At 39.6% G+C, this 19,067-nt stretch overlaps 1 protein-coding gene across 2 annotated transcripts in view; it reads right to left on the bottom strand.

Moving 5' to 3' along the window:
* Positions 1-7,200: 7,200 nt before the first annotated feature.
* The window catches only part of tmem259 (transmembrane protein 259), a 52,253-nt gene continuing 40,386 nt past the window's right edge, over positions 7,201-19,067 (bottom strand). For both annotated transcript variants that reach the window (XM_060846037.1, XM_060846036.1), the window contains exons 9-11: positions 17,572-17,704; positions 16,336-16,435; positions 7,201-8,676 (exon numbers count right to left, since the gene is read on the bottom strand). In XM_060846037.1, coding sequence (XP_060702020.1) covers positions 7,912-8,676; positions 16,336-16,435; positions 17,572-17,704 — 998 coding nt within the window. In that variant the 3' untranslated portion in view covers positions 7,201-7,911. The remainder of the gene's footprint in view (positions 8,677-16,335; positions 16,436-17,571; positions 17,705-19,067) is intronic.

Consider the following 19,067-nt stretch of genomic DNA (forward strand, 5'->3'; position numbering starts at 1 on the left):
AGCATCAAAGGAGCTTATGAAGCATTATCGATTACAGAGACCAGTTAACAAATTGCTTACTTACATTACTTGGGCAAACAACTTTCAGTTGCTTGTTAATTATTTACTATCTTCTACTTTCAAAATTAAAATGAATAAATACATATTATTACAAAATCAAAATTTTAAAACAAACTTGCTTCCGAGTCCATTTTGTGAAAATTGGGCATGAAGTCCCAAAACACAGCACTCCTTACACTACAAATTATGCAGCACTCTCAGCACTTCTCAGCTCTTGGTAAACCATCCAAGCTGCTTATCTAATATTTTTGCTGGATGAGGCAGAAACATTAGGAGTACTGAAGCCTTTGTCGCTGAACCTGGATTCTTAGCTACCAACACTCCAAACCTCTTCCTAGCAATAATCTGAGTTTAAACCAGTCTGTTTGTAAGCCTGGTGTCAGTGTGTGATACATTTACATTTGCAGCTGCATATTCATAGCATCATTTAAGGTGCCTATTTTATACCTGTAACATTGTTGATTTTGCCTTCTGCTGCTGCTACGCCCTCCATTCATGGATTCTTTTTCCTTCTAAAGTTCAAATTCTATTCAAATGCATGGGTGAGCATGGAAAAGTAAATTGATACCGTAGCAATAATGTCACTGGACTAGTAATCCAATGATGCCCATATCCCATTGAAGAATAAAGTAAAACATCTGGTTAGTCTCTACACTATGTAAATGAGTGCACCCAGATTTCAGCTGTGTCTTAACTCACACCATAGCCCTTTCCTCTATCACCTGTGTTTGTTGATTAACTTTGGCTCCTTAGTCAAGCATTATTTTGACTTCAACATTCTCATTCTTGTTTTCAAAGTCTTCCACGAACTCATGCCTCGCAATAGCTGGAAACCCTTCCGGTCCACAATCCTTTGAAGTATTTGCACTCTTCTGGATGTCGAGTAGCTTGCTAAGCTGGAAGGTTCATTTTCAAATGTTTCATCACCATACTAAGTAACATCTTCAGTGAGCCTCCAGACAAAGCATTGCTGATGTTTCCTGCTTTCTATTTATATGCTTAGGTTTCTTTATGTTGGTGATGTCATTTCCTGTGATGCCATTTTCTATGATGATGTCATTTCCTGTTATTTTTCTCAGTGGGTGGTAAATGGGATCCAAGTCAATGCGTTTGTTGTTAGGAGTTCCGGTTGGAATGCCATGCTGCTAAGAATTCTCAGGCGTGTCTCAGTGTCCTAGAATGGATGTGTTGTCCCAGTTGAAGCGAGTAATCTCAGACTGCTCAGACCCCTTGGCATCATGGTAGCCCACAAACCCACCAATACACTAAAACAGTAGCTAATGAACTTGAAAGACCCTATACAAACAACAAGTAAAACTAATATAATTTACAAAATACTGTACATGAACATCAACTAGCCACAAAATGACATGACCCTCTCTCACTAGTATCCCTACATAAAAGGAGGACACTATTTCGTTCAAAACTTGGGGTCATAATTTTAAGGTGAGAGGAGAAATATTTACAAAAGGTCTTTGGGGCAACTTTTTTTAAACACAATGTTTTGTGTACACCTCTCACAAGCTCCTCAATCATCTCAGGCACTAACGCTACTGCAGGCCCCACAATTAAGATGGAGTCCACACCCTCAGCCTGCACTCAGGATACAGCATTACAGTTACGGGACATTGCCAAAACAGGCAAGACGATAAAACTACACCACATACATGCACACCAAGAACAAGAAACTTGGCATCACCACCAGCAGTAGCCAAGCCCACACTGGCACCACAATGGAAAATGTTATCACCATTGGAAAGTCGATCGTCAACTTATTGGACCACAGCCTTCAACCGGAAGAGACTGAAGTTCTTGGCAGGGGTCTCAATTTCTGCCCCACCACCAAAATGGACCCCATGGGTCTTGCAGCAGACACAGAGGAATTTATCAGACAAATGACACTTTAGAAATCTTTCAAGATGCCACCAGTGATCCCAGTGAGACCACTGCGGGACCAGAACAGTCATCACAGGGATATGTAGAGGAGCGACCAAAGAGGAGTCAACTTGGATCCCACCGGAGGCCCACTGCCCTGGGCTTGACATGTATGTTCAAACTCAACTCAGGAAATATATTAATGCCAGATTCATCAGCCGCACCGACAAGGTAGAGCAAAACATCACCTGATCACAACGCAATGCAATGCTGTCAAAACCAATCCCTTTGTCATCAAACCAGCAGATAAGACAGAAGCCATCGTCATTCAGAATAGAACAGATTACTGAAAGGAAGTGTACTGACAACTGAATAAGTAACACTACAGGCAGCTACTGGCTGATCTGACCAAAGAGCACACTGTGAACTAAATACATTGATCAGGACTTAGGATCCTGTCCTTCTGAGTTCCCTACACGCCCTCAATCCACATACTTCTCGTGTAGATGACTTCTACTGCCTTCCAAAAGATACACAAAACCAACACACCAGAACATTTCATTGTATCAGGCATTGGGACCCTGTGTGAGAACCTCTCTATGTCAAAGGCATCTTGGGGCAGCATGGTGGTTCAGTGGTTATCACTGCTGCCTCACACCACCTGGGTCCCATGTTCGATTCTAGCCTTGGGTGACTGCATGGAGTTTGCACATTCTCCCAGTGTCTGCATGGGTTTCCTCTGACAATCCAAAAATGTGCAGGTTAGGTGAATTGACCATGCCAAATTGCCCATAGTGTTAGGCGCATTAGTCAGAGAGAAATGGGTCTGTACGGGTTACTCTTCGGAGAGTCGGTGTGGACTGGTTGGGCTGAAGGGCCTGTTTCCGCACTGTAGGGAATCTAATCTGATCTTGAAACCCATTGTACAGGGGAGCCCCAACTTCTGTCGTAACACGACAGATTTCTCACAGAAACTCAGCACCCACAGACCAGTTGAACCGGGAACATTCCTCATCACAATGGACGTTTCAGCACTCCACACCAGCATCCTCCACAATGATGGCATTGCGGCAACAGCCTCAGTATTCAACACCAACAACTGCCAACCTCCAAACACCATCCTACAACTCATCCACTTTATCCTTGACAATAACATTTTCATTTTTGACAATCAGTTCTTCATCCAGACACATGGAACAGCCATGGGGACCAAATTTACACCCCAATATGCCAACAGTTTCATACACAGGTTCGAAGACTTGTTCTCTACGGAAGATCTCCAACCAACACTATACACCAGCTACATCGACGACATTTTCTTCCTCTGGACCCATAGCAAGGAGTTACTGATATCAACAAATTTCATCCCACCATCAAACTCATCATGGACTACTCTCTCTACGATCTATCTGTCTCATTCTTGGACACATGCACCTCACTCTACTGCAAACCCACAGATAACCTCACGGTGCTACACTTCTCCAGCTTCCACCTGAAACATATTAAAACAGCCATTCCTATGGATAAGCCCTACACATATAGATGAGGAAGAACATGATAGGCATCCGGAAGTACTGAAGGATGCCCTCATAAGAATGGGGTACGATGCTCAACTCATCAATCGCCAATTCCGACCTGCCACAGCGAGAAACTGTAATGACTCCTCAGGAGACAGACATGAACTGCAACTGACAGGATACCCTTCATTGTCCAGTACTTCCCAGGAGTCGAAATACTACACCGTGTTCTTTGCAGCCTGCAACAAATCAATAAGAATGAGCACCTTGCCAAAACATTCCCCACGCCTCCACTTCTCGCTATTAACCACCAAGCCTCAAACAGATCCTAGTTTCCAGCAAACAGCGTGGCCTTCAGGACAACACCATACAATCCTGTCATAGTAGGCGCAAGATGTATCAGTGTGAACATGGATAGCACCATTGCATGTGGGGATGCCTCCCACTGTGTACGTGGCAGGTACTCATGCGACTCAGCCAACATGGTCTATCCCATATGCTGCAGGCAAGGATGCCCTGAGGCATGGTACATTGGCGAGACTGAGCAGAGGCTACGGCAACAGATGAATGGACACCACCCAATCAATAGACACCACACAACAATCAATAGACAGGAGTGTTCCCTCCCAGTCAGAGAACACTTCAGCAGTTTGAGACTTTCTACCTCGGACGTTCAGGTGACCATCCTCCAAGGTGGACTTTGGGACAGATAACAAAATGGCTGAGCAGAGGTCGATAGCTAAGTTTGGTACCCATGGGGATAGCCTTAACCGGGATCTTGATTTCATGTCACACTACAGGTGACCCCACTACAGTACACACACTCCTACAGACCCATACTCTCTCTCAGACTCTCTTCCATAAGCTCTCACATAAACTCCCACACTCGCACAGACTTATACCCCTTTACACTCACATGCGCGCACACACTCTCACAGACACGCATAACCAAACCCTCCCCCAAACACACACCCGCATGCACACACACAAGTTTGTGGGGTGTATTTGTACTTGCAGAATTACATTTGATTTTGCTCAAAAACTGCATGAATTCCATGTAAGATTCCATAAATCCATTATCTGGGCCGACATGACACCAATTGTTAAAGCTCACTTGAAATGTAACTTAAAAAACATTCTTCAATTTACATATGAAAGAACTGAAACCAACACGTTCATTCTAAATGAGAGACTTAAAACAATCCAGGTCTTTTTCGATATATAATTTCAGTTACATTACACTGTAAACTTTTGCTATAAATTCTATGTCATACAATCTTATAATCCACAACCACCTGATGAAACAGCAGCACTCCAAAACTTAGTACTTCCAAATAAACCTGTTGGACTATAGCCTAGTGTTGTGATTTTGAACTCTGCCAGAGAAAGTGGTAGGTGCAGGTACAATTATATTTAAAAGACATTTGGATATGTCCATGTATAGGAGAGGTTTGGAGGGAAATGGGCCAAGCACAGGCAGGTGGGACAAGTTTAATTCGGGAACATGGTCGGCATGTACTATTTGGACCAAAGGGTCAGTTTCCATGCAGTATGACTGAGTTGTAGTAGAAGAGAGCATCAAGAAATATAGAGAATAACACTTAACAGCAACTTCGCAGAGCAGACTGTATTGGCTGAATGGCCTACTTCTTGCCATTGGTGGTTGAGGATTTTCCATGGCAAATGCACCAATTAATAATGACTGACAGTTAACTGCTGAGATGTATTTAACTTTATACTATGCAGGTTGACCCATTGGTTAGCTACCTGCTTTAAATTAAACAAGGTTTAAGAGTTAACGGTCAGCCATCATCTAACACTTTCCATGACCATACTTGAGAGTCCACCTGCGAATTATTCTCATTAATACCGTACTCTGATGAAAACTTTGTCAAAAAGTGTCTTTTGTCAGCAATACTCATTCTACCAAATTCCTATTAATGTAGAGGTTTCTACAACCTTCCTGTATTGACACAGAAGCATTAACCTATTCAAAGTAGACAGGGAAGGGTGGCACAGTGGCTAGCACTGCTGCCACACAGCATCAGGGTCCCACATTCAATTCCAGCCTCAGGCAACTGTATGTGGAGTTTGCACGTTCTCCGTGTCTCCATGGGTTTCCTCCCACAGTCCAAAGATGTGCAGGTGAGGTGAACTAGCTCTGCTAAATTGGCCAGTGTTCAGGGATGTGTAGGTTAGATGCATTAGCCATGGAAAATGTAGTGTTATAGGTTAAGGGGATGGGTCTGGGAGGGATACTCAGAGGGTCACTGTGGACTTGTTGAGCCAAATGGACTATTTCCACACCGTAGGTGTTCTATGTAACTTCTACTTTTAATATAGCAGGCAGATAATTGTCACATGTACAAATTAAGCCTTGCAGACATTGGTGTTGCAAACCTTAATGTCCAAGTTTAAAATTGTAGTAAATAAACTGTATGTTGTATGCAGCAGCTACCATATATAGTTGTGCTGCTCTTGGAAATGCAGCCTGTGCCAATTAACTAAAAAGCAGATGACTGATTCAGCTGCCAATGCAACCTGGTGAGACTAGCAACCAAACTTCCAAAGACGGCTTTTACAATTTTTATTGTATCCTTGTGCATAGTATTCAATTTGATAGCAAGTGACCAAAGAGCAATCTAATCAGATTTGCATTTAATTTAATAAAGCAAGCTTGGAAATGTAATCAGTGCACAGAATTCAAAAACCCTCAATTGTTCATGTAATTTATTGGGTCTGGGCGGTTTTATTAACAAAGGTAAGAAGATGGCAAAGTTACTTTAATTATGAAATCAGTTAAGTATTTAAAAAGGAATATGAAGAATATGGGAAAGGTAGAAAAACAAAAGATTAGAACACATTGCCCCTTACATGAGTACTATGGGGTAAATTGCTTTTTTTGGCACTGAAATTTGGTTGACAATTTCAGAAATTAGAATCTACCACTACAAATGAACTGGTCATACTGCATAAAAGCATCTATCATTTGGCTTTGGAGAAATAAGTTGTAATGGTATTATTAGAAATCCAAACAACTTGACAGTTCAGAAATGGCACGTTAACAAGAAAAAAATAAAGTTTTACTTCAGCTGTCTGTTTGTTATTTGTTCCTCATTCCTGATGAAGGGCTTTTGTCCGAAACACTGATTTTACTGCTCCTCGGATGCTACCTGAACGGCTGTGCTTTTCCAGCACCACTCTAATCTAAACACTGCTCGTTATTTAAGACAGCCACCTGCCAGACCACAGCACTGGAAGAGCTCCAATTCCTCAACAAAAGGCTCATTCTTTAGAGTGTGATCCAGGTGAGGGATCATTTTTATGCTAACCTGGGAATTCGTCCTCCTTGTCCAATTACTAGAGACTACATGCAACATTATTATTTTTCCCCAGCTCAGATCAGCTGACTCAATGTAGACTGAAGACATAACATTTTTGGGTTTGCACAGCTAAGCAATTCAATGTCTCAATGGGTTGAGTTAGCAGAAGAGCTGCAGAATGAAATTTCATGTTAGTGCAATTGGGGTACTCTCAAGTTTCGAGCAAGGTTGGAATACATACTGATCCTAAGCAGAGACACAGTGCCCTTTAATCTTGCTGAATCCAAAAGTCCAATTTCAATACCTGGAAAAAAAGTTACAGTTTTTTGCTAAAGCCACAGAATATTTTTTCTTTAGGGATGTCATTCACGACAGATGGCTCATACATTTTAAAGTAATTCACAAGCATGTTTAGATCTCATTTATTTTAATATATACAAAGACAGAAGCTCTCACATTACATTTAAATACAATACCATCAACAGAAAAGTCTATCAGAATCAGATCCAAATTAGTTAGATTCAAAGTTTATTAGAAGTTACAGGGAATTTCTGACACTACTGCCTTTCAAATCTCTTCTATATTTAGGCACCAGTTCAAGAAACAAGACTTCTAAGAGTCTTTCAGGTAACGAGACCTTGCAGAATAGAGTCAATACACATCAACTTATTGCACCGTGGAATCAACTTACATGGATACTGCGAGTTCAAAGGAACAAGCCATCTTCTACTGCCATTCAGACACTTGCCTTTTTACTATACAGCTGTTGAATCAGCTGCTCTCTTTTTCAAGGGGCGGTCTTCCTCATTTTATATACTGTTAGTGTTCCTCAGTACTTTAGCTCAAATATCACAGTAACGCACAGCAGTACTAAAGAATATGGATTCCGTGACTGAATGCAGGAGTTAATTGTTCCAATTGAGCTCTTACCATTAATGCTCACTGAACAGCATACTGTTTCTGCCCTCAACACTCCATTTCCCGGAACCAACTGAAAGCACTGGGATATTTTGGTTTTACAGATGAAAACACGATGTAATAGTAATTCCCCCATACACACACTACCATACACTTGCTGTGAACTTCGCAAAAAGATCTTCCAATAACAAATTTCCATACAGAACAGAAAATAAGAGTCACGAGGTTCTTGAAATGCTGTGACCATTTGTCTCTGTTACAGAACTGTTTGAAACACTAGACTGGCTTCCGTGGTCCATCTGTGATTGCTCAAAGCTAGTGTCATTACCATGCACTGGCAAAAGCCCATAGGTCTCACTATCTTGTGTGGGAGACATGTCCTCATAGTCAGTTTTAGTAAGAGCCACCTCTTCATTCTCAGTTGTACAATAATTTAACATGTTATGGTCTATTTCTGTTTGAAGATCAACACTTTGTGAAGATACTGCTTTTTTGTTTTCTTCAGAACTTGCACCAGGTTGTATATGGTCAAGGGCATTAGAATCATTTAATAGATCCTCAGTATTTGAGCTGTCATTGCTTAATGGCTGAATCATGTTGCTGGAGCTCTCGGTGGGTGTACTCCGTTCTGGAGCTGCAATACCTTCTGAAATGATAGCAGCAGTTTCTGCTACCCAATTCAGATCACCACTTAACGGTGTAACCTCAGAGCCTGGATTCTGCATACGGATAGGCTGAATGCTGTCAGCCAAGCTGGGAGTACCAGTAAGTTGGGCTGCATCAGTACTTGCTGTAAGATGGTTGCCTGGGTCAGTGGGGCTTGGCTGTGTGCTATCTATTGCAGTGTTATTGTTGAGGTTGTCCTGGAGTGTTGTCTGGTTGGCCTGGCCAGCCTGTTGATTCTGCAGCAACATTTCCTGAATGCGAATTTGCTGAAGGATGGCAGGCAGCTCATAGTGATGGAAGAAGTAGATCATTGAATGCTGCGAGGAGAAAATATATCCAATTAATGAGATGTTGTAAACTACTCAAATTTTACACCAGGCCTCTCTTTGTACACACACAACAGAACCTGGGAACAAATACAACACAATGCAAGTGAACTATAGTAGTCAGCAATTAATATCCTGCCCTTAACAAGTGATTGTCCTTTGCTTAACAAAATTGTAATTTATCAGCTATTTAGGCTCCTGCATGTAACTGCACCTGACATTTGGATGTTCGTTTCAAAGGCCATTAGCTACCTACTTGTTATAGGACTCAGCATAGTTGACTCTTGACTTCTCCCTGTTGATCTCCCTTGTCATATGGCACGAGTAAGAGAGCTCACTTATCCAGTCCTGACACAGTTCACATTCAGAGACAGTTTCTTAGAGCAGCGCATTCTGGAAGCGACCACAGACTAGGCAATATTAGACTTGGTATTGTGTAATGCAATAGGATTAATAAATGAACTCTGAGTAAAAACAACTCTAGGCAGCAGTGATTATAATATGATTGAATTCAAAGTTTGGGAGAAGATTTGTAGCTCAGGTGCTCATTGTTGTGGTTCTGTTGGCCGAGCTGGGAATTTGTGTTGCAGACATTTCGTCCCCTGTCTAGGTGACATCCTCAGTGCTTGGGAGCCTCCTGTGAAGCACTTCTGTGATGCTTCCTCAGGCATCCACAGATTCAATCAATAAGCACATCGACCTGGACACAATATACCGATCACTGCAGCGGACAGCTGGAACTGACAACCGGAAGCGGCAGATACAAATCACTATAAATGCCGGAGGAAACATCACAGAAGCGCTTCACAGGAGGCTCCCAAGCACTGAGGATGTCACCTAGACAGGGGATGAAACATCTGCAACATAAACTCCCAGCTCGGCCAACAGAACCAAAACAATATGATTGAATTTTATATCCACTTTGAAAGGGAGAAGAATGAATCTAAGACTAGCATTTAAACTTTAAAAAGGGCAATGATGTGGACATGAAAATTGATTCAGGTGAAATAAACTAGAATATTAAGATAAGAGATAGATCAGTAGAGAAGCAGCAGCAGACATTTAAAAGGACTATTTCAGAATATTCACAACAAGGACATTCCTACAGCAATGAACAATTCCAAGGGGCACCCACATCCGTGTGTAACTAAAGAAGCTAAAGAGAGCATAAAACTTGAGGAAAAATCATATGGTTACGCAAAGGTGAATATATGGTCAAATGACTGGCCAGAGTACAAGGAGTGGCAGATAATGATTAAAAGGTTAATTAGAACAAGTAAACTACAGCACGTCAGAAACTTAGCTGCAGCTTTAAGAACAGGTAGTATGAGATCCTACATCTAAAAAAATCAAAGCAGTACAATGAATGTTCATCTTTTAAAGGATGAGAATAGGGAGTAAATAACAGATAATAAAGAAACTGTGGATGTAAAGAATGAGTATTTTGTTTCTATTATCACTTAAGAGGACACAGAAAATATCCCAGTAACACCATAAATCATGACATTGAAAGAAGATAGGAACTTGGTGAAATTATAACCACTAGGGAAGTGGTATTGTGCAAGTTGATGGACTTGAAGTTTAAAAATTCGCTGGGTCCCGATGGACCTCAACATAGGAACTTAAGGTTGCTAATCGGGTAGAAGGCATGTCAGCGTGAATTTTCCAAAAATTCATTAAATTTCAGAAAGGTAACACTCGTCTAGAAATAGCAATGTAAGTCCCTTTATTCAAAAATGAAAGGAGACAAAAAACAGGAGACTACAGGCCAGTTAACATGGATATCAGTTACAGAGAAAGTGCCAGAAAGAGGTTACAACTGGGCATACTGAAAATTTCGAAGTAATGAGGAGGAATCAGATCAGTTTCATAAAATAGAAATTCTGTTCATTCAATTTATTGTAATTATTTGAAGGAATAATGTGCTGTGAATAAACAGAAGGTAGCTAATGCACTTTATTTGGATTTCTAGAAGTCTTTTGACAAGGTTCCACATAAACGTTATTGTGCACAGTGCAGGCTCAAGATGTAAAGCATAAAATACTAGCGTGGATATGAAATTGGTTAGTTTTCCGAAAACAGCGTATGCAATAATGGGTCTTTTAAAAGATTGAAGGATGCAACAAGTGGGGTCTGGTAGAGATCTATGCTGAGTTCTCAACTTCTAATAATTTTATAAATTACATAGATGAAGGGATTGAGGACACAGCAGTTTAAATTTGAAGATGATATAAAAGGTAGGCAGGAAAGTAAGCTGTGAAAAATATATAACAGGGATGCAAACTAATGTAGATAGGTTAAATTGGTTAGCAAAATTCTGGCAGATGGAATATAATGTGGTAAAATGCGAAGCTGTTCATTTTGGCAGGAAGAATAAAATGCAATGGATCACTTAAATGGAGACTGACTGGAATTCCAAAGTGCAGTGGGATCCAGATGGACAAGTTAGCCATCAAGCCCAAGATGTAATCGAGAATGCAAATAGGATGAATAGAATTCAATTTGCATTTAGATTGGTTAAATCAAATCACTAACAACACAATGGAGGAGGAATTTTGGAGTGAGAGCGCTGGTTATTTGGATCAATACAATGAGGAACCAGCTAGAGGACAGGCCAACCTGAACTGGATACTGGGCAATAAGAAAATAATAATTGACAAGAGTGACTGTAATGTGATGGAATTCTCCATTAAGATGGAGATAACATAATTGATTTTGAGGCTTGAATCCGGAATCTAAATACAGGAAACTATCATGGTTTGAGGCAAAAGCTAGCTAAGCTAAATTGGGGAGGGTTACTTAAAAGGTAGGACAGAGGACAGAAAATGGCAAACATTTAAACAGTGCATGGAACAACTGTTCATTCCTATGTGACACAAAAGCAAAATAAAAAAGATAGCCCAACCACAGCTAACAAGGAAAATTAGGAATAGTATTAGATAAAATAAAAGGGGTAGACAAATTGGCCAAAGACAGCAGCAGGCCTGATGACTGGCAGCAGTTTAGATTTCAGCAAAGAAGGACAAAGGGATTGAGTAAGAGGGGAAAGATAATGTAGGAGAGCATGTCTGGGGAAACATGCAAACTGGCAGCAGAACCTTCTACAGTTATGTGAAGAGAAAAAGATATGCAAAGACAATTGTAGATCTGTTACAATCAGAAACAGCAAAGTTTATTGGAAAACAGAGATGGCAGACAAAATAAATTCATAGTTTAACTTGACACAAAGGAGGATACAAACAACATCCCAAAAATGCTGAGGAACACGTGGTCTAGAGAGATAGACGGACTAAAGGAAATTGTTAATAGGGAAATGGCACTGGGAAAATTGTTGGGGATTAAATGCCAACACCTTTCCAGGGCCTGATAATCTAAATCCCAGAGTTCTCAAGGAGTAGCCCTAGACATAATGGATGCATCGATGGCCATCTTTCAAACTATGGATAGGACGGTGGCTAAAGTGACCTCACTTTTAAAAAGTAGGTAGAGAGAAAACTGAAAATTACACATCAATTAGCCTGACATCAGTAGTAGAGAAAACGCTGCAGTCCATGATGATAGATTTAATATCATGCCACTTGGAAAACAGTGACAGGATACGACAGTCAGCTTAGAATCCCTACGGTGTGAAAACAGATGCTTTGGCTCATCAAGTCCACACTGACCTTCCAAAGAGTAAGCCACCCAAACCCAATTACTCTACATCTACCCTTGGCTAATGCATCTAACTTACACATCCCTGAACACTAAGAGCAATTTAACATGGCCAATTCACCTAACCTATACATCTTTGGATTATGGGAGGAAACTGGAGCACCTGGAGGAAAGCCATGCAAACACGGGGAGAATGTGCAAACTCCACACAGACAGTTGCTTGAGGTTGGAATCAAACCCGGGTCCCTGGCGCTGTGAGACAACAGTGCTAACCACTGAGCCACTGTGCCACCCCATGAATTTATGAAAGGGAAACCATGCTTGATAAATTGATTGAATTTTGCGAGGATGTTAACTAGTAGAGTTGGCAAGAGGGCACCAGTGTATGTGGTTTACTTCGACTTTTAGTAGGCTTTCGACAAGGTTCTATACACAATATTATCATGTAAAATTAAAGCATGTGAGATTGGGGGTAGTGAATGGACATGGACAGAGAAATGGCTGACAGACAAGAAACAAAGAGCAAGAACAAAAGGTTGCTGAGTGGCAGCCAGTGACTAGTGAGATACTGCACAGATCAGTGCTTGGGTCCCAGCTATGCACAACATTAATAATTTCAGTGAAGTAACTAAATGTAATATGTAATAAAGTGTATTTTGCATATGATACAAACATGGTTGGGAGGCTGAACTGGGAGAAGGTTGCAGAGATGCTTCAGTGTGATTATGGACAAGTCGAGTGAGTGGGCAAATGCACAGCTGATGGAAGTATAAATGCAAAGTTCCACTTTGATAGCAAAAACAGGGAGGTGGATTATTGATTGAATGGCAAGATTGTGAAAGGAGGAGGTGCATAAAAACCTGCGTGTCCTTGCGCATCAATTTCTGGAGTTTAGCATGCAGATACAGCAGGTAGTGAAGCAGGAAACATATGCTGGTTTTCACAATGAGAGGATGACAGTACATGAGGAGACATAAATTGTTATACTCATACAGGCCTTGATGAGGCCACACCTAGAGTACGGTGTATAGTTTTGCTCTCCGTAGCGAAGAATGCATGTTCTGGAGGTAGTGCTCTGGGATGGTACGACTGACGCTATGTATCAATTTGGACAATTTTCACTGGAGTTTCGAACAACGAGTGGGGGACCTCATTGAGGTCCTATTATACTATTTTAACGTGACCAGACAAGATAAATACAGAAAGGATGTTTCCAATGACTGGTGAGGCCAGAACCAGGGGTCGCAGCTTGGTCTAAGTATATGAGGTAGACTGCTTAGGCCTGAAGAAGTAAAATGTCTTCATCCAGAGAGTAGAATCCTTTGCCAAAAAAAGCATTTGAGGCCAAAATATTGAAAAGTGTCAAGGTGGAGACAGATAGGGCTAAAGGGCCCAAAGGGCAGGGGAAACATGATACTGAATTGGATGATCAACCATGATCATATTGAATGGAGCAGCGGGCTGGAAGTACTGTATATTCCTATTTTCTTTATTATGAAAGGAATAGAACATAAAAATAAGGACATTATGTTGCTTTAGTTACACCCAGAATTGGTGAGACCACATCTTGAATATTTCCCGTTTGGTCGTCTCAGTTAAAGAAGGATGCAAATGCATTGGAGGCAGTTCAAAGGAAGTTTAATAGATTGATGCTGGAATGAGTTGTCTTATAAGGAAAGAATGGACAGGCTGGGCTCGTTTCCACTAGAATTCAGGAGGGGTAATTTGGTTAAACATAAGATCCTGAATGGTCTTGACAAAGCAGATGTGGGATGATTGTTTACTTTTGTGGGTGAATCCAGAACTAGGGACCAACCTTTTGAAATTAGCTGCCCCCTTTTGGGGCAGAGATGAAAGAAACCTTTTTCTCTTGAGGGTTGTGAGATTTGGAACTCTGCTTCATGGAGGCAGTGCAATTTAATATCATGAACGCAGAAGCAGGTAGATTCACATTAGGTAAGGGAATAAAAGGTTACTGAAGATAAACATGAATATGGAATTCTGAACAAATCAGCCATGAACTTATCGAATGGTGGAGCAAACTCGAAAGGCCAATAGCCTGCCTACTTCTGCTCCAAATTCTCATGTCCTTTCTCTTTTCAGATATTGCCTGAGCTTTTTCATACTTGCAGTTTTAATTTCTTTAAGCATTCAATATTTACTCAGTCGTCTTTTTTCAAAAGCGAGGATGGGTACAGAAAGTAGACAGTGTCACACAAATGCTGGTACCTGAGAAAAAAGTGACAAATGTTCTAACCTCAAGTCAGGAGAAAACTGACAGCTATTCAATCTTCAATCTATTCCAGCTAATCTCCAAAATCTTAGCACAAAAGAATCTCCTGAACTACTCACTGGAAGACAAAGATGCCTTGCCAAGCATGAAATCATTATCAAGTCCTGCTCTGCTCTGCTAGAATTGCTCATTAATGGATAATTCCATCTCCAATAATAAATGCAAAGAAATTATGGACTGAGATCAAGACCACCTGATCAGCTGTGTTCCGGTTTTCAACTAGTCCATCGGGCAAAACATCCTTTGAGGATATCTGCTAAGATAACCCTAAACCTACATCTTTCTCTAGTCCCATTCCTATGTTTCCTTCTGCACTTTGAGCTCACCTTGTACACAAGATGTGCTTCTGCTCTCTTTATTCTATTCCAACTATGCTGCTACTCAACATCTCCTAGTCCAATCTTAATATTTTTAAACAGTTCTTCCATTTCTTTTAACTCTGCTATTAAAAAGCCTCTGCTCAAAAATACAACTATTGATGTGAATGTCCTTGCAAAATCTTAGCCCATCTCCAAATAACCCAAAAACATTCTCCTTGAAAGTCTGAACATGTACCAGTGCCCAAGTCATAAGTGGCACCTTAAGTGACCATGACAAAGGGAAATTATTCCTCCTCATTTTTCTCCAACTGTCTGCAACTTTTAACATAGTTGACCCACACAATCCTCTTCCAATGCATTGCCACCATCATACAGGTGAATGGAATGTCTCTAACAGCTGGTCCTAATTGTACCTAGAGAATCAAAACTCCAAGATCAAAGACATTTTTCATCTGTTTTCTGTTCTTTAATCATCTTGTGTCCCTATTAGTATATTATCCCAACTCCATGAGCTCTTGTGCATCAACTTTACCTGGAGCATAAGAAATGCTTTTTAAAAATCCAAATAAAACCACATCCATTGCTTTTTCTTTGCCTATACTGTTAATTAAAACATACGATTTTTCAAATATGATTTCTCTTTCATAAAAACCACGAAAAAAAACACTGCCTACTCCTTTAAGTGATCAATTATTTAGTAACCTGACGATTGATGTCAGTTTAACTGGTTTCTAGTACCTGCCTTCTCTTAGCAAATATAAGAAGGTTACCTTTCAAAACACTAAGGCCATGCCAGAATCAGGTAACATTGGAATGTGAAAAGAAGCCTGGGAAGTAGGCCATCAAGTCTCGGGATTTGCTCAATTTTAGAACCACTAAATTCATGAGTACCTTTTAATTTATGAATATTAATTTCCTCACACATTAGATCATTGTTCCCCATCTTTTTTTGTGATGATTTATGTGCTTACCACTGAGAAAATAATCTCCAAAATATTTGTTTAATGGCTGTCATCTCCTTACACCCCATTATAATTTCTCATGTATCAGTCTTTAAGGATCAATATTTACTTGCTAGTATCTTTTTACATAGTTGTAGAAGATCTTTCTCCCTCCCATTTTTAGGTTTCTTGCTAGTCTACTATAATTTTTATTTACTCACATCAATTTCTTATCCTTCACTGTTTGCTAAAATTCTCTCAGTCATCAAGCAACATTTTAAACTTCTTACTTAATCTTATACTTTCCTCAACTTCTTTAGTTAACCACGGAGAAATCATTTTTTCTTCGGAGATTTTACATCTCAATACAATGCAAGTATCAATACATTCAAGAGTGATAGGGAGAAATTTGGAATAAAAATGAAGAACTCCAAGAATATACCTGAATAAAGAGCCATGACGTCACCAAAGCCAAACTGCTGTACTGCCCATTGAAGCGATAATGGTAGGCATAAAAGGCAAAGTGATACAAGTAAAAGAATCTGCAAAAAAAAATGTTTATTCATAAAATTTTGGTTGAAGGACATACATTAACTCATCAAATAAATTTGTTGAGATATGTACTTCAACAATACACACACAAATCCAGAGATTGCAGATGAAAAAAACTCAGTTTTTCCAGCCCTAAAATATTATGATCATCTTATGATCATCTAAACAACAGATAACTAGGACCTGGGACCCCAAACGAAATGTATCACTTCAGAGCTGACAGGGTTTGTTCTGATCACACCAATGGTGGGATTTGGCAGAGCTGATATAGTGTGGAGGGTCTAACAATTGGTCTTGGTGCCGTTTGGTTATGGAAGAAGTAGTCAGCCATTGTCCCTGTTTCACATCACTACACAGAGACTTGGTGCATGTCCACTAGAGTTAATTACTCTAACTGGCAGTCAAACATATACACCAATAATAGGCATTCAGACAAAGTTTGGAGACCAGCTTTCTTGCATTCATACTCCAATAAGGACAATCAGGAGAAAAAGGTGAACCAGAACTGGGAGAGAATTTGTAAGTTCCTAAAACTTCAATCAGAATGGCATAAACAGCAATTGTCAATGACTGAAGTGTACAGACTTAATCGATACATTTTGTGTGTTTGTTTTGAAGAACATTTCAAAATGGACCTTACTGCACATTTTTCTTCACATTGCCAATGCTTTTCTCTGCTTCAGTACAGTTTATTCAGGAATGCTGAAACAAATGGCAACCCAGTGGTTTTGGTGTATTGATTTTCTTGCCAACGTTCTGGACTCCAAAAGCCTGTCAAGCCATCCATCAGATTTTGCATTTTTCTTTTAATAGCTAACAACATTTATCTATACCATTACAATACAGTTTAGTGGAAGGTCCATATACAAGTTCAAAAACTACCATGTAAAATGTGCTGAACTTTTGCCTGTGGGTCTGTTGTAAAAACAAGCAACCTTAAATAGGAGGGCCATGCCCTCAAGCATACTATCATTGATAGAAAACTTTGCACCTTTTCCACCCTTTCTCTCTCTCCTCCTTTAATACAGAGTCAGTCTAACCAAACAAATTATAACAGATAAAAACTAATATTAAAAATTTTTGAAGTCATAGTAAGTTCAGGCATGGATATTGATTAAAAACCCACCTAAGCCAGTGCCGTTTGCTGGTGTTAGTATGGCAACAAATTGCATCGTACTGGTCTGCAAGCCAAACTATTAGAATAATATAAAATGCCGTCGTTGTGTCATTGAAGAATTCAGACATTATGGCTTCCATCCCTGGAGGAAGAAATTAACAAATATCAGAGAAAATGCATCTCAGACAAGGCTGCTCATTTAAAATGACTGACATATATATTAAAATTAAAAGAACCATCCTTTGCAAATATTACAATTCCAAAACAATGCTTGCAAACATCACAATCAGAGATTTAAAAGCAACCACAAGTCAGTCAGTAAGTTATGGACAAGAGTGCATTGAATGAAAAATAAATCTCTTTTATACTTTCCAGTGCAACTCAAAAGAAATCTCAGGTCCAAACTGTTATTATTGTACGTATGCCTTATTTTCCCCTTGACCAGCAGAACAGTTGTCTGGCTGCGGTATGACAAGCACAGAAAACACACCTCTGCTGTGCATCCATTTCCCAAAAACAATGTGAATTTAATTTAGTTTACTTTTCACAAGTTATTTATTTTGTCAAATTCTGTATTTCCACAAATGGCATGGTGTTGTGAAATCTCCCATTTTAGAACATTTCAAGACGACAACATTTTAGGTGACAATAAAACAGCTTGCCTTTTAATACAATTATTAAGCAAATGACTAGTAACTAAAAACACTGGGGTGTGGTTCAAGACATCAATAAGTAATTCTGCAAAATTTTCTTAGCATAAAGTCTTCAATAGAAGTAGCAAAATAAAACAAAACTGGCAACACTAAACTAACATAACGAAATGATCAGCAAACAAAATGAAGAAGGAACAAGGATGGAGATAATAAGTGATCAAAATAAACAAAATAAACAAAGGAAGAATAGAAAAGAAGAAGCAATCCCAAATTCCACTGCCAATGATGAATTGTAGAAATAATTTCCAAAGCAAACCTATAGTTACTTTGCAACAAAAGGAGCATATTCTTTTATAGTTGCAATCTTTTGGAATTATTTAGGCATATTTTGTAGGTATCTGGAAATTTGAGAAGGATTAAACTAGTAAATCTAAAATGAATAATTCAGGATAAAGCCACACAATGATCTTATATTAAAAAAAATTGTCTTTTAAATATATGCTATTTGGGATTAAATCATACAAGCTTACACAAGGATTACATTCAAGTTAATTCATTAGATGTTAAATGTTTGAATCATCCCAAGGATGCAATATATTTTTTGCTGGATGCAATTATTCTTTCTTTTCTAATTATTGTAAACACTGCAATACATTTCCTTGCTCCTATCAGCCCAGCATAATTGGGAAAAAAAAGCCATTCTTGTTACTAGGGGAAAATCCTGCTCACTTACATTACTGCTCAGCCAAATTGTCCCCCATAAATCCATTTTAAGGCAGGCTAAAAGGGTGCCATCTAAACTTGATGGGAAGCAATCCTGCACTGAAGTCAGCATTGATGGAATAATAGTAT

The sequence above is a fragment of the Hemiscyllium ocellatum genome, chromosome 28 (assembly GCF_020745735.1).
Source record: "Hemiscyllium ocellatum isolate sHemOce1 chromosome 28, sHemOce1.pat.X.cur, whole genome shotgun sequence".
Lineage (NCBI taxonomy): Eukaryota > Metazoa > Chordata > Chondrichthyes > Orectolobiformes > Hemiscylliidae > Hemiscyllium > Hemiscyllium ocellatum.